Consider the following 16,525-nt stretch of genomic DNA (forward strand, 5'->3'; position numbering starts at 1 on the left):
CGCACCTCGTAGCGCTCTAGCGATGCTTACGCTATTGTCTGCTCTCCGTATGAAATTTGTTTTGTTTTATTTTATGTCGTAATACTCGTCGAGTCTAAGAGTTGAAAACTACGGAGCAGAAAAGCACCTCCTCAAACCTAACCCATTCTACTGACCTACTGTAGAGCTAAAGGAACAGCTCGAGATCTCGCGAGACCAGTTTCGCTTGGGCCCCCCTGAGGCCCAAGTGCGCATGTGTGGGTCTCCCGGAAAGTGCTGCAGTGGGTGCCGGGAGAGGGAGGAAGTCAGGAAGTAAACATTGGCGATCGTCTTCATTCTTGTCGAACTGTACCAGGGTCAGCAGCGTTGGGACCGGGTAAGGAAATCTTGTGAGAACTTGGAACGAGGAGGAGAGTGAAGGTGGAGAACTCGGGGAAGAGGGCCAGAGGCTCCTAATTCTTAGGAATATCCTCACGGGATTGATGAACGCCAGGTTGAGAAGGGAACGGGGACCGAGAACCAAGGAAGCAGCTGTCCTAGGCCTCAGTAGTGGTATTTGTGCCCAGTCAGACCAGGACTGTGTCTTTAGTGGTTTTTAAAGTAAGAATTATAAGGTGCTATTGGAGCTGAACTGTGCTTGTAGGTCTTAAGCGCTTGAAATGTTGGCCAATCTGAATACATGTAAAATCCGTATCAGATTTTAAAGAATTGACTTATTTTTTCCTGTGTTGAAATGAAAATGTGTTGGTAATTAGGCAAAATAGTGCAAAAAAACTAATTTTATCTGTTTCTTTTTGCTTTTTTAATACGCTTATGGAATATTTAAAATGACATATAGGGCTGGTGGTATATTTCTCTTGGACAGCGTTTCATTTGAGGGTTTTCAGCTTGGTTAGTGGGACATGATATGACCAAATCTGTGTTTGAAAAAAATAACACTGCAGTGTGGAAAACTGATTGGCAGGAATCAGAAGAGACTAGTAGGGAAGAGTAATACACTCAGGTTATTGATAGAAGTAGATGAATTCGAGTGATATTCAGAAAGTGAAAATAACAGTACTTCGTGATGAAATAGGTATGGGAATTAGCTGGAACACTTCTGAAAAGGAATGGATAGTGGTATCTTTCATCAAGAGAGGGAACAGTGGAAGAAGATTAGATTTCATAGAGAAGATTATGAATTTGAATTAAGACTAGTTGAGTTCAGATTTCTTTGAGACATCTAAGTGGAGGTACTTTGAAGTAAGCAATTGGACTGTGTTTATCTGAAGCTCAGAAAAAAGATCTGAAGTAGAGAAATTGGAGAGTCAGCAGTTGTATATCGTGGCTATTGAAACCTTGGAAATAGATGAACTTGTCCTCTGGTGGAGTTTAGAGTGATGAAGGAAGCCTAGAATTGAGCCTTGAGGAATCCAAAATTAAGTAACTGGGCAGAAGTGGAAGAACTTACGAAGGATACAGGAGGAGCAGTGATAGGGGTACAAAAAAACCCAGGGGAATATGGTGTCATATCAGCCAAAGGATAAGAATATATCAAAAGAAAAGGGGGAGGAACAGAACTAAAAAATGTCCAGAGGACTTAGCACATTGCTAACTTAGAGGTATCTTTGGAGCGGGGAGGGGAATGATTGAGAAGGGCAGCAGATAATGTGGAAATAGAGATAATGAATATAGGTGATCTTAAAGCATCCGGTTTTTAAGAGGAACAGAGATAGGACCCTGTGTACTCATTAAGGATTAATGTGGTAGAAAAGTTTGAGACACATATGTAGAGAGGAAATCAGGAATATATACATGAAAGAATGAGTCTCATGAAATTTTAAATGTATGTGCATGTCTCTCCACTTAACCAATAGAGTTGAAAGCACAACTGCAACAGTATGTAAAGACTTTAGTGGAGTAGAAAGAGACCTTTCCCTTACAGATGCTATGAAAGAAAAAGAACATATGATACATTCTATATAACCCACAGTATGTGTTATTAGGGTGTACTTTTGATAGTTTCTGTGGTGAATTCAGGAAGGCCTAGTTTATTCTAATAGATATTTCTTCCTTTTCATGCAGGAGGCCAGATAACCATGTCAGCTGCAGCTGTGGATGCAGCTAATGCAGCCCCCTTATCAGGGTCCAAAGAAATGAGTTTGGAGGAACCAAAGAAGATGACTAGAGAGGACTGGAGAAAGAAGAAGGAGCTTGAAGAACAGCGAAAATTGGGTAATGCCCCTGCAGAAGTTGATGAAGAAGGAAAGTAAGTACTTAAATTTTTTTGCAAGATCTGTTCATTCAGAATTCAAATTCATGTCTACTTAGTTTACCTATTTCTCATCCTTTGCTTTGACTGGAAACCATCCTTACCATTTCCATCATTTATGTTTTCATTTATTGTATCAAACTCATATGTATAAAGTTTAATAAATAATAACAAAGGACTTGTAATGATAACTATAGTCCTTTTTAGTTCTTCCCACTCCCTGTCCTACTGTACACAAGTGACTACAGCTGACGTTGAACAACACAGATTTGAACTGTGTTGGTCCACTTATACTCTTATTTTTCTCAGTAAGTACATGCAGTGCCACACGATCTGCCACTGTTTGGATCTCCAGATTCCAAACCATGGATACAGAGGCCCAACTGTGCAACTTGAGCCTCCACAGGTTTTGGTATCTGAGGCAGGTTCTGGAACCAGTCCCTCTCAGGTACCAAGCAAGGACTGAATTTGTCAATCTGTTTTGAGTTTTTCTGGTTGATACCTCCACATTTCTAAATAACATACCTATACTACTATTATTATAATCAACTCGACGTTATTAATTAATTTCTTGTTCTGATAAAAGATTAATCTCACTAACATATATCCCTATCTTCCTTCATCTCTCCTACATCTTTAGTTATATGACTATTTTTAGTTTCTCTGTTCGAAATTTTTTCACTCTAATATACTTTATTTTTAATTCTTTTTATTATAGTGATAACAAGTATATTTTGTCTCCCCCTCCCACTGCAATATCTCTGTCCTTACATTCTGTAAAGATACCCTTACAGTCTACAACTTTGTTTAAAAAAATTTTTTTATTACAGAGACATCAATCCTCATATTCCTCAGTATATTTCTTCAGTGCCATGGTATATTGATCCATCAAAAAGGCCTACTTTAAAGCACCAGAGACCACAGCCAGAGAAACAAAAGCAGTACAGCTCATCAGGAGAATGGTACAAGAGGGGTGTAAAAGAGGTAGGTATGCAACCTGTATATATGTGTGTAGAAATGGAGATTTTTAAGAACTTAAATAAGAACCTCTAATGTAATACTATATAAACAGATTACATGACCTTTTATCTGGTATTAGAATTCACAATACCTACTACTTTAGTTTCTATATTTTATAAATTTGATATTGCTAAAGTCTTTAAGCTTTCTCATTTATAACTGGTTTTCCTCTTAACAAATAAGTCATTTCATTAGACAGTACAGTAATGAGAGCCAAAGTTATTCTTAACTTATTTAGATAAATAAAAATTTTCTTTGGTTTTCTTTATATCCGCTTATAGAATTCCATAACTACTAAATACCGAAAAGGAGCGTGTGAAAACTGTGGCGCCATGACACACAAAAAGAAAGACTGTTTTGAGGTAAGCTCACCTTTGAGAATTTTGGAAACTGCTGTCAGAGAGTCTCTTTCTTTATTTGTGTCAGAGAACTTAATTCTGTTTTCTAAATGACCTATATTTAGGTACAAGTTAAATGAAAACATTAACTTGAATGAAATTAGTTCAGCACCATCAAAATTTTTTGCAGGAGAACTAACTGATAATTGAATAAACCATAAAGTCCCATGGTATGTTCACGCTGCTCTGTAAAGATTATATGAAATTTCCACATGGCTTCAAATACTTAGGGGAAAAATTTAATCTTACTCTGTTTTCCAGAGACCTAGGCGAGTTGGAGCAAAATTTACAGGGACTAACATAGCTCCAGATGAACATGTCCAGCCTCAGCTGATGTTTGACTACGATGGGAAGAGGGATCGGTGGAATGGCTACAATCCAGAAGAACACATGAAAATTGTAGAAGAGTATGCCAAAGTTGACCTGGTGAGCACAGTTCACTGCTTCCCTGCTGTCCTTAAAGAATGTATATTTTGGTATATCTCTAGCTTCGCAACTCTTTTTTGTCTTTATGCAGTATAAAAATGATCACATTTTTATGGTAGTAGTAGTAAGCCTAATTGAATAGTGAAATAAACAGTATACTAACCCTGTTTGGCAGCAGTTTCTTTTTACTTTATTTTCATATTGTCCGTTACTCCCTGATTTAGTTTGCAGGATATACTGGAAGCATGAGAATAGATTAGTGTTCAAAACTTTTGGCTTCCTGAGGTTATAAACTCTTGGCTCCCAGACTGTATCTTGCCTATGGACCTGTTTTATAGTTGTCTTACATACCATTTGAGGGTGGGGAAAGAAGAATAGGATAACTCCTTTCAGGAAACTGAATTTTATTTTAATTTAACCTCAGTTTTTTCTGTTATGATTTCACCTACTCACTCCCATTTTTTAAAAAACATAGTCACTGCTGTTTTTTGGTTTTGTGTTCCTTTTTTTTTTAAGTAGAGTTAACATTTAAGACCATGGAATTTCACAGTTTAATAAAATCTGAATTTTATCTTTTCTCAAACAATGAAATATGTGGTAAGAGTAATCCTGGGCCAGCCGAGAAGAGTCAGTCATCTGGAGTTAAGTGGCTCCTTGTCAGCAAGGCTTGCTGTCTGCAGTTTATCCCTGGTTCTGCCTAGCTTAGTTTCTATTAATGCCTGACTCAAACAGGAGTTTGTAACTTCTGCTTAAATATGGCCAATTGGATCTGACTTATTTCCATTTGGGGTTTTTTTTATTTATTTATTTTTTATTAAATGAAAGATTCTTTAAATTCTACAGTGCTTTACAATTTTCAAAAGTTTCACACACACGATTTCATATAATCCCATAATAACCCCCCTTTTATTAATCTCCTACCTGCCTATTGCCCCTCCCCTTTTCTTCTACCAATTGGTAGCCACTAGTTTGTTCTCTGTTATCTATGAATCTGTTTCTTTCTTGTTTTATTCAATAGTTTGTTGTATTTTTTAGATTCCACACAGTACTTTCTTTCTCTGACCAACTTCACTTAGTATAATGCCCTCCAAGTCTATCCATGTTGCTGCAAATGACAAAATTTCATTCTTTTTTATAGCTAAGTAGTATTCCATTGTATACCACATCTTCTTTATTCATTCATCTGTTTTTTTAAGTTAATTTTTATTACAATATTGTTGCTTTACAATGTTGTGTTAGTTTCTGCTATACAACAAAGTGAATCAGTTGCATATATATGTACATACATCCTTTTTTAGGCCACTACAGTGTTGAGTAGTTTGGGGCACTTTTTGTTTGTTTTTTGGCTGCCCTATGTAGCTTGTGGAATCTTAGTTCCCCAACCAGGGATCAAACCTGGGCCCTTGGCAGTGAAAGCACAGAGTCCTAACCATTTGACTACAAGGAAATTCCCTATAACTCGTGTTCTTCAGGAGCCAGAGGTCTAGAGCTACAAGACAACCTTGTCCAGTGACCTTTTCTGAAAACAGTAAACTTATGCATTTAACTCATATAAAAATTAAATCTTCGTTTGATGGGACTTCCTGGTGGTCCACTGGCCAGAACTCCATACTCCCAGTGCTGGGGGCTGGGGTTCACTACCTGGGAAGGGAACTAGATCCCACATGCTACAATTAAGGGTCTGCATGCCACAACTAAGACCCAATACAGCCAAATAAATAAATGAAAATAAATATATTGAATATTGACAGTAAATTTCAAATGTTTCTTTTTCCTTAGGCAAAACGAACGCTGAAAGCCCAAAAACTCCAAGAAGAATTAGCCTCAGGAAAATTAGTGGAACAGGCTGTAAGTAATAAAATGATCGTTAAAAAATTTCAAATTCTTAGTAAACAAAAAATGAAGATTGACACAAAAATTCATTTTATATCTCTCCAGTTAGAAGAAATTTGAGAGAGAAGAGAAGTGCTATCAAGGGGAAAGAGTAAAACTGACACATTAAAGGTTCAAGGGACTATAAATTGATGCAGTCATTTTGGAGAGAATATTGCCATAAAACATTTATATACCTTTTCTGGAATTAAATTAGTAGATCCATCCATCCTAAAAATGTTCTAGTATTCAGAAAAATCATTCTGCACAAAAATGTTCACTTCAACACTTTTTACAACAGTAAGAAATTGAAAATAGTTTAATAAGGAATTAGTGAAGTGAGCTATCCTTCCCCTGCATGAGAGAATGTTGCATAGCTCTTAAAATGGCTTTCATCAAAGCTTAGTAACAACACCGGATAACACATATTTTAATGACACATGTAAAATATCATATTACCTCACAGGGAAGACGACTAGAACACTAGCTCTCATTTAATATAGAAATTAAAACACTAATTCTCATTTAGTATAGAATTAGTGAATCTTTCTTTTTATTTATTTTAGCGTTTCCTACACTTTGAACATGTAAGGCAAAAAGAATTTTCAAACTAAAAAAAAAAGGATGTATTGCAGACAGGGTTTTTCCTATTTTTTTTCCCCAGTCAGTCAATTTAATAGTTAAGTTATGCTTATTAGAGTTGTGAAAGTTTCTTTTTAACAAATTTATGGTGTAAGTAAAAAACATTTTCGAGTTATCAAGTTTAAATTTCTAAAAGGGACCCTTAATAAGTGAAGTCTCTCAGTTGTGTCCGACTCTTTGCAACCCCATGGACTGTAGTCTACGAGGCTCCTCCGTCCATGGCATTTTCCAGGCAAGAGTACTGGAGTGGGTTGCCATTTCTTTCTCCAGAAAGGGACCCTTAGCAAGTATAATTACAAACCAAACAGAACTAGGTAAGTTAATTACCAAGTGAGCAGTTACAGAGGCAGGTTCAAAGCACAAGTTAACAGAGAGATTATGTTAAAATCCAGCTGTGCCCCTAGCTAGCAAGATGGTCCTGGAAAAATTAGTTTGCTTCTCTGAGCCTCAGTTCATCATCTCTAAAGCAGAGATAACGACACCTACCCACCCCCTACCCCAACACACACACACACACACACACATATACACACAGGAGGCTTAGCATACATATCATACAGTAAACACTTGGTAATTGGTAGCTAGTGTTGTGATTATTAATCATTACCAACTCTGGAAGAAAGAAGAAAAAGAAAATTTATTTTCCTAGTAAGCATACTTAAATGTTTGTAAGGGACTGAGAGTTTTGCCCATTTGGATGTGAAGATTAACTGCATACAGTAGGACTGTGTCTATTATAAAGATTTAGCAACATAAATATCCTTTGTTGAACTAGCAACTTGCAAGAACTCAAAAAAATTCTTAAAAAAAATTTCCAATTTTGAAAGTAACATACTCAGAAAAAACATATAGAAAATTATAAAGAAGAAAAATATTCCTTATGTTAACCATTTACATTTTAAAGTAGGCCTTTTAGTGTCCCAGTTCACTCCCTCACATATATCCATGTATGTGTATGATTATAATACAACATGTTTTTAAAATGGATTCATCTTTACATTCTCGTTTATCATCTACTTTTTCAATTGAATAATATACAGTGCAATGAGGACTTGTTTTCTGTATCATTAAATGTAGACCTATAACATTTATTTTTATATAAATGCACATGGTTCAATAATCAAAATTAATTTAAGACAGATGTGCATTGAAAAGTCTCCCACTCCTGCCTCAGTCCATCCTATCTCTAAACCTCACCCCCCATAATCTTTTTTCTTTTTCTTACAGATCCTTTCAGAGTTTCTTGTGTAAATACAAACAAATACAATATATAATCTTATTCCCATCTTTCCCTCTTTTTTTTCCCCAAACAAAAAAGGTAGCAAAGTATGAAAAGTAAAAAGAAAAGTGAAAATGTTAGTCACTCAGTTGTGGCTGACTCTTTGTGACCCACTGGACTGAAACCCACCAGGCTCCTCTGTCCATGGAATTCTCCAAACAGGAATACTGGAGTGGGTAGCCATTCCCTTCTCCAGGAGATCTTCCTAACCCAGTTATGGAACCTGGGTCTCCTGCATTACAGGCAGGTTCTTTACCATCTCACCTACTAGGGAACACAAAGTATACATATTTATTTTTCTGCACCTTGGACTAATCAGTTTAATGGTTGTTCAGTTTATTGAGTGCAGTAATTTATATAACCATTCATCTCTTGTTGATTTGTTTTTTTCCCAGTTATCTGTACAGTAGTACACAACATTAGCATCTTACATAACATATACATCTTTCTATAATAGGCATACTAATTTCCTTACAATAAATTCCTAAAAGTGCAGTTGTTGATGCACTGAATATGTATATATAAAATCTGATGACTTATCACTTAGCAAGCATTTTAAAAGGCTATACTAAAATTTTTGCTTCCACCAATATACTATATATATATATATATATATATATTTTTATACATACATATTTCCACATCCCCCTACTGAGCTATAAGATACTCTTTTTAATTTGTGAAGCCTTTTAAAGGGACATAATGAAATACTGAGCACTTTGTTCCAGGCATTTTGTGGAGTTAGAGAATATCCTGACCAACTGCTAATTAAGAAAGGGTATCTTTGAGGCATGGAGTTCACACCCTCCTTAAATCACAGTATATTGTCACCTGAGTAGATTTCTTCATTGCTAAAATTTTACAAAGGCTGTTTTGGCTCTAGAGATACTTATTACATGATCCTGGTAACTTTCCTTTTTGGCCTTAATAGAAAAACAGTGAAATTTAATGAAAATGTTATGTCTGAAGATAAACATGTATGAAATGAATATTTATTAGGTATATTGATCAACTTAGTCTTTCTATTACATTTTTGTGATTATAATCATCAAGATTATATCATCAATGAAAATTTTGGATTTGTAGACAGTGATAAAATTATTCACAATGACATGCTTGTGTTTAAAACTTATGTGCTCACTGCAGGTGAGAAATATGAGAATTTGTTCAGTTAAATTTATTATTTTAACTATGTTTTTAAAAGTGTTAAATAATCATTTGATTCAGTATAATAAAATCACAAACTCATTTTCTTCTTTTGTGGCATAGAATTCTCCGAAACATCAGTGGGGAGAAGAGGAACCGAATTCTCAGACGGTAATACATACAGATCCTATCAGGGTATACATTAAGGTTTAAATTTCTGATGGCTAATGTTAGTAATAACTCATGATAATAATAATAGGCTCAAAGAACACAAGGAATAAGGGTTGGGTTAAAGGGAATATAAGAACTAGATACTGCTCTTTTTCTCTTAAAACATTTTCCCCTTCTCTCTTCCTCTTTCAGGAAAAAGATCATAACAGTGAAGATGAGGATGAAGATAAATATGCAGATGATATTGACATGCCTGGACAGAATTTTGACTCTAAGAGACGAATTACTGTCCGGAATCTCAGGATTCGAGAAGATATTGCAAAAGTAAGCCTTGCCAACTTAACATACATATTCAGAAAACATTTGTCTTCCCAACCTAAATTTTGTCTACTCACATGGTATCTGGATAATATATGGGTAATATACTCAGTCATTCCAAAGTATATCATTCTGGATTTCTTTCTCTTCAACTGTATCCCCAGACATGCACACACATACACACACTTAATTGTCTCCTCCTACTAGTCTGCTAAAATCTTTGATGAAAGTAAACATTAACAGGTCTTAAAACATTTTTTCTTTCTAGTATTTGCGGAATTTAGATCCAAATTCTGCTTACTATGATCCCAAAACTAGAGCGATGAGAGAGAATCCCTATGCGAATGCTGGAAAGAATCCAGATGAGTAAGTAACAAGTTGACTGTAAAGATTTCAGAGTAGGGAAGGAAGTTTTTATTAATAAAATTCAATCTGAATTAAAATGAGTATCATCTGTGGTTGGGTCAGAAAAAAATTTCCTTAAATTAATCTCTGAAACAGTTTTTGTTTTGTTTTTTTTTAAACAGAGTCAGCTACGCGGGGGATAACTTCGTTAGATACACAGGTGATACCATATCAATGGCCCAGACACAATGTAAGTGTTTCCTCTATGTCAAGGTATTTTATGTCAGCTCATAAGAAATTTGGGGGCAGTTTTTAAAGCTTGTTTTCAAGAAGCCTGAAAACAATGTAGCTGACAACTCATTACGATGGTTTTAATTACCCTAGTGTTTGCTTGGGAAGCCTATGACAAAGGGTCTGAAGTGCATCTACAAGCAGATCCTACAAAACTAGAGTTATTGTATAAGTCCTTCAAAGTCAAGAAAGAAGACTTCAAAGAACAGCAGAAAGAAAGCATCCTGGAAAAGGTAATTGTGACCAAACGATACACAGTCCATTTTAATCCATCGGGATTAGGTGCAGTTGGTATACAGTATCAGTATAACTGTATCAGTGAGCTTTTATAGCAAAACAAGCCACCTCAAAACCTAATAGTTTGAACAGATATTTCTTATTTCTCACCATTTTGTACTTCAGCTGGGTCTCCTGTTCTGAGCCTGCCTATCTGAAACCAGATGATCTAGAATGGCCTCCCTTTGGTTTCTAGCAGGTAGCAGGCCTCCTCTGTCCCATGGAAGCCTCACTTCTACCCCACGTGGGTTCTCGTCCTCTGATAGGCTAGCCCAGCTTCTTTACATGACATTCTCAGGATACCAGAGATTAGCAACAAAGTGTGCCCTGGTGCCCAAGTGTTTTTCAGGTCTTTGCTTACATCATATTTGCCAATATTCCAGGGGCCAGAACAAACAGCATGGCCAGGCCCAGATCCAAGGGATAAAGAAGCAAAATCATGTGGCAAATGGGCATGCACACAGGATAAGGGGAATTTTATATGAGCATTTTGTAATTCACCACACTCAACAGATGAATAGCAATTGAGACATCTTTTATTTGCCTATGAAAGTTTGGTGGCTTTTTTTTTCACTGTGTTTTATGTAACAAAGCCCGTGAAGATTAGTCCTCTAATCTTTGTGATTGGAAATAAACCCCTCAGTAAAGATTTGAATGCAAATCTTTGTAAAATATATTTAATAATGTTCAATGTTCTTTTAGTATGGTGGTCAAGAACACTTGGATGCTCCTCCAGCTGAATTGCTTTTAGCTCAGACTGAAGACTATGTGGAGTACTCAAGACATGGGACAGTCATCAAAGGACAGGAGCGGGCTGTCGCCTGCTCCAAGTATGAGGAAGATGTGAAGATCAACAATCATACAGTATGTGTTGAACTAGAATTATATTGTGTCCTTGTTAGCATTTTGCTCTGCATTATATTTTTCATTAGTAAATCATTGTTGTATTTTGGTTTTTTGTATTTTAACTTTGTTACTTTTAGCAATTTTTAAAGGTTATATTCCATTTACAGTTTTTACAAGATATTGGCTCTATTCCCTGCATTGTACAGTGCATCCTTTAGCCTGTCTTACACCCAGTAGTTTGTACCTTCCACTCTCCAATCCCTGTACCTCCTCTCCGCTCCTCCCCATTGTTAACCACTAGTTTGATCTGTGAGTCTGCTTCTTTTTTATTGTATCCACTAGTTTTATTTTTGTATTCACTAGTTTGTTGTATTTGTTTAGATTCCACATGTAAGTGATATCATACAGTATTTGTCTTTGACTTACTTCGCTAAGCACAATGCCTTTTCAGTTCCATCCATGTTGCTACAAATGGTAAAATTTTATTCTTTTTTATGGCTGAGTAGTATTCCGTTGTATACCACATCTTCTTTATCATTCATCTGTGTTTTAATTGATTTTTATTGTAATATTGTTGCTTTATTCCGTGTATTTCCTATAAACAGGAATTCAGATACAAAGGCTTGATACAAGTTAAATATTTTGACAGAGACACTTCATAGATGACAAAGTATATGTCATATTGCATATTGTATCACATGATAAAGCTTATTTAATTTGCTGTACTTTAATAGTCCCCAGACTACACTTGTCATTCTAAGTAAGAGTCAAAAACCTTGTTACCAAATAGGAACCAGGCCAGTAATCATGTATGAGTGAAATGAGCCAGGCAGATTTTACAAACTAGAGAACACGAGCCCTGTCTAAAAGGAGCATCCACTGGTCAGCAACAGGCAGTTACTGACAAGTGTGAATGTGCCTAGAATTTCCCAGTCCTTCTGAATTTTTCAAGAGAAGTCGAGTAGCCTAATTTTTTTAATTTTCGGGGGGAGAGTGAGAATAGAATGTAAGATTATTGTAACCACACACTCTCCCTGTTAGCTAACCCTGGAGTCCCCGTAATTTTCACTTTTTATCACCAGCATGTGAGACTAACCCAACAAGGACCTACTGTATAGCACAGGGGACTATACTCAATATTTTTTAATAATCTATGAGAGAAAAGAATCTGAAAGAGGAAAAATAAAATATATATATATGTATATATTCTGTGCTCTACACCTGAAATTAACATGACATGGTAAATCACCTCTACTTCAGGTTTTTAAAATAATACGATTAATTAAAGAGAGGATGTTTTTTACAAAGAAAAACAGTATATGAGAAACCTGTTTCAGGCTCCTTTTAAAATAAACTCTCTCTCTCTCTGCAGCATATCTGGGGATCTTACTGGAAAGAAGGCCGATGGGGATACAAATGCTGTCACTCTTTTTTCAAATATTCCTATTGTACTGGAGAAGCTGGGAAGGAGATTGCTGTAAGTAATTGTCCTCTAGTTCGTAAAAACAGCCAAAGCTCTTAGATCAAAAATCTGTATGAAACATATATTTTTATGTTTCAAATTTAACTTTTTCTTAGACACTCAAGTTAGATTACATATATTTTTCCACAGAATTCAGAGGAATGTATTATAAATGATGCAACTGGAGAAGAATCTGTGAAAAAACCTCAAACCCTCATGGAGGTATGTCCATGATCAGTTGTCCTGAGTTTTTAAGTCTTAAAGGGAAGACTTTAAAACTTGCACTAGAACTTTGATTTTGCACTAATAACACTATGTGTAAATCCTCAGATGCATCAGGAGAAACTAAAAGAGGAGAAAAAGAAGAAGAAGAAGAAGAAGAGGAAGCATCGAAAGAGCAGTTCAGAGAGTGATGAGGAGGAAAAGAAGCATGAGAAGTTGAAAAAGGTACTTTGTGAAGGCTAAATAAATAGTAAAAGTGACCACAGCCGTCTTTATTTGTAGGAATCTTAGAAAATTATCTTGTCTTATTCCCAAGCTCATTTTAAAAATGAGCAAACAAACCCCAAGACTGGGTGATTTGCTTGGGTCACCTATCAGGTCTAGAATACAAATGGAGATTTGGTATGTCTCCGTACTCCCTGCCTTTTGAACTTTTGTTGAATATCACTAATGCACAGAAGAAAAATGGTTGGTATAGCTGTTATTTTAGAGTTATTGACATGTTCCCCAGAGAGAATTGCCTATTGACATGTTCTCCAGAGAGAATTGCCATCTAGCTCTATAATTTTTTAAGTTTCAGCAAGTCTTGGGAAAAGTCAGAATTGTATTCCCACCAAAAGCGTCAGTTGCTGGCTCTGTCAGTAAAATGAATCTCATTCAGTTTTTGTTGTTAAATAAAATTTCTTTAACATTGAAAATGTCATAGAATGTTTTGTGCTCTGTGAAAATTTTTGAGCCAAATAATGATTAGTTGTAGCTTGACAGCGATAGAGCTGACTCCCAAGCTGAGGCATTCTAGGTTTTTGATGTAACAGTTCATAGTCAGTGGGGTCTTTTGGTACTCTGCCACTTCTGAACCAAAGAGATCTGACTCAGAGCCATGGTACTCATGTATTTCTTCTCACTATAGGCACTGAATGCAGAGGAGGCCCGTCTTCTTCACGTCAAGGAGATCATGCAGATCGATGAGAGGAAGCGACCTTACAACAGCATATATGAAACTCGGGAACCCACTGAAGAGGAAATGGAGGCCTACAGAATGAAACGTCAGAGGCCAGATGACCCCATGGCCTCCTTCCTTGGACAGTAGTAACTCGTCACTGACGGTGACCCAAGATAGACTCTGCTGATGCATTCTTTTAGATTCTTGCTGTTGATTATCAATGGAAAAACCCATATCTATTCTCGTTAAAGTCAGGAAGCAAGGAGACTGCCTAATAAAGCATCCAAAAGTCTCATAATAAATTTATTCCATTACACAGTGAAGAACAAAGAAGAAGAAATAAAGTGGTACATTAAGTGCAGATTAAGATTTTATTTCAGATTTTATATTAGTGATGTGGGAAAAGATCTTAGTTCTCCACCTATCATGAATATCTTCTCAACATTTATTTATTAAGTTTCAAACTTTGTTTCCTCAATTTTTATGGCCCTTTATCTAGTGTTAGGACTCATTGTGAAGGCCAATTAGTTACTCTTTCTTGAAACAAGGGCTTCATTTCTTTTTTAATTAATAGTAACTATAACTGTAGTTATTTAATAATCATTTCTTTTTGCCTTCTCATATTTTTCTGATCTGAAACTGATAACCTATCTTGAGCTTTGGATTACTGGAAGGAAATCTGTAGAACGTGTGAATAACTTTATCCCTGATGTCAAGTCTGTGCAGTAAAAATTCTGTTTCCCACTTGGTTATAAAATTTTGATTTTCAAAACATTTCCTTGTATCTTATACTCAGAACTAAATGTGTTAGCCTTTGAATGGGGGAAAAAAGTTTTTCACCCTGAGTCAGTGTTGACTGATCAGTCCTAGGTCTTTTACCATTCTGGACAGGAGTATTCAGACACAGAAATCCTCTCCTTTGTCACAGAGGATATGGTTTGTGATACTAATTGCTATTTTAATTGTGATTGCCTTTATATAGCAGTCATGAATATTAGATTTTTAAAAGATTGTAGAGTATCTCTTGTACTTAATCTTTATAGCCAGCAGGTGTCTCTTTCGTAAAATTTGCAAAAAGTGAAACCTGAAGTTGAAGGTTTCTTCAGAATATTACAAGCAGAGCCTGTAGGGCTATTAGTATCTGAAAATGACATGATTTTTAAGCTTCTTCTAATAACATTGGGAAGGTAACACTGACAGAGTGGAATCGGTGAAAACAACCTGTTTAAAACCCCTGACACAAGTACATTGACTTTTAACAGTTCACTGGCTTTTCTGAATTACCAAATCCCACTTGAATATTGCATTAAGTTAACATCTCAGAAATACTGCTGATGGGAAAGTAACTGAATCAAACTGTCTAGTACTGTGGATATACATTGTATCTAAATTCAGACCAGTATGAAATTAAAACAGTGATGCAAACAAATCTAATTCTTACCTACTTTAAGAATGTCAAAAATTTATGTTTTCATATTCCTACCTTAACATAGGCTGGTTCAATGTAAAATCTGATATTAGTGTCTACTTTGTATTTTATTTATCTTTTGTTGATAAAGACATATAATTAAAAATATTTAACTGTGAGTGGTTTGCAGCATTATTTCAAATATTTGGCAGAAAAGTAGTTTATAGGACTGGCAGGAAGACTGAGTTAGCTTCTGCACATTTGAGTTAGAAAATTTCAGGACACTTTAACTCAAAAAAATGTATCACCTAACATTTCTGGGCTTCTGTTTTCTCTTGTGAAACCTAATTTATGCTGATTTCAGGGAGAATTCTATAATATCTGAAATCATGTCTTATTTCTGTTTCATTTTGGATAAATGGTAACATCTAGAACATTACTCAAGATATGAGCTTTGATTTTATTATCTCAGTTATAGATGACTTGAGTGCTGGAAGTATGTGCTATAGTTTGCACATGTTATCCCTCAGAAGACTTTCATGGGGTGAGTAATAGGATGATATCTGTATTTCACAATAAGCATAAGGACTCAGTGAGTCCAGGTAGCTTGCTCAGGTCCTAACAGTAAAAGCTTGGGGTCAGGACGTAAACCAAAGTCTTTGACTCTAAAGCCTATTCCTTTCTCTAACATTGAAGGCCCAGATTTTGGACCAGGAATGCTGGTCTTTTGCAGTTTCTCATTGACAGAAACCATAAGCAGGTTCTTGGTGTTTTTATCAGGTTCACCCTCAATACCTGAAAATGAGGTATCTGTCCCACATTTTTTGACACTTCTCCCTCCCCTAGGCTTGTGGGATGCTTCTCACAAGACTGACTACCAAAATGAATAAAATGTGATTTCATTAAAAACCCCTAAAACAGGAAAAAGGACTGTATTTAGGTTTGTTTCATTCAACATTTTCTAGTTTCTACTTTAGAGTTTTTCTCTAAAATCTGATATGGGTTTATTTCTCTAAAAGTCTTGTTTAAAAGAATCTTAAAAGTCATTTCTCTAAGATGGATGATGATTCTTAGCAAATTCACCCACACGCTCTAATTAATGGGGAGATGGGGGCAAACAGCGTGGGCAAGAGGACACAAGCCCATCCTCTCCCGTTTTATCTTGACAGAATTTACAGCTTGTCTCATTTGCCTGGATGTTTAATTTGGAAGTAAAAGGAACTTCCTTCT

At 35.9% G+C, this 16,525-nt stretch overlaps 1 protein-coding gene across 1 annotated transcript; it reads left to right on the top strand.

Annotated features, from left to right (window-relative positions):
* The first annotated feature begins 242 nt into the window (after positions 1–242).
* On the top strand, positions 243–15,463 carry SLU7 (SLU7 homolog, splicing factor). Its single transcript, XM_043464795.1, has 16 exons — positions 243–355; positions 2,044–2,227; positions 3,061–3,214; positions 3,532–3,612; positions 3,910–4,074; positions 5,854–5,922; positions 9,137–9,184; positions 9,377–9,508; positions 9,771–9,868; positions 10,030–10,097; positions 10,232–10,371; positions 11,117–11,278; positions 12,633–12,737; positions 12,873–12,944; positions 13,053–13,169; positions 13,855–15,463. Exons 2-16 carry the CDS (start codon positions 2,058–2,060, stop codon positions 14,032–14,034), a joined length of 1,761 nt encoding a protein of 586 aa, XP_043320730.1. The 5' UTR covers positions 243–355; positions 2,044–2,057; the 3' UTR covers positions 14,035–15,463.
* Positions 15,464–16,525: the final 1,062 nt, after the last annotated feature.

This window comes from Cervus canadensis, chromosome 4 (genome assembly GCF_019320065.1).
Source record: "Cervus canadensis isolate Bull #8, Minnesota chromosome 4, ASM1932006v1, whole genome shotgun sequence".
Lineage (NCBI taxonomy): Eukaryota > Metazoa > Chordata > Mammalia > Artiodactyla > Cervidae > Cervus > Cervus canadensis.

What these genes read in the sequence shown, in the direction of transcription:
- SLU7 (XM_043464795.1), top strand. Translation starts at nt 2,058, where the DNA reads ATGTCAGCTGCAGCTGTGGATGCAGCTAATGCAGCCCCCTTATCAGGG. An exon ending in TTCGAGAAGATATTGCAAAA is followed by an intron (nt 9,509 to 9,770) that starts GTAAGCCTTGCC and finishes TTTTCTTTCTAG; the next exon opens with TATTTGCGGAATTTAGATCC. An exon ending in AACCTCAAACCCTCATGGAG is followed by an intron (nt 12,945 to 13,052) that starts GTATGTCCATGA and finishes GTAAATCCTCAG; the next exon opens with ATGCATCAGGAGAAACTAAA.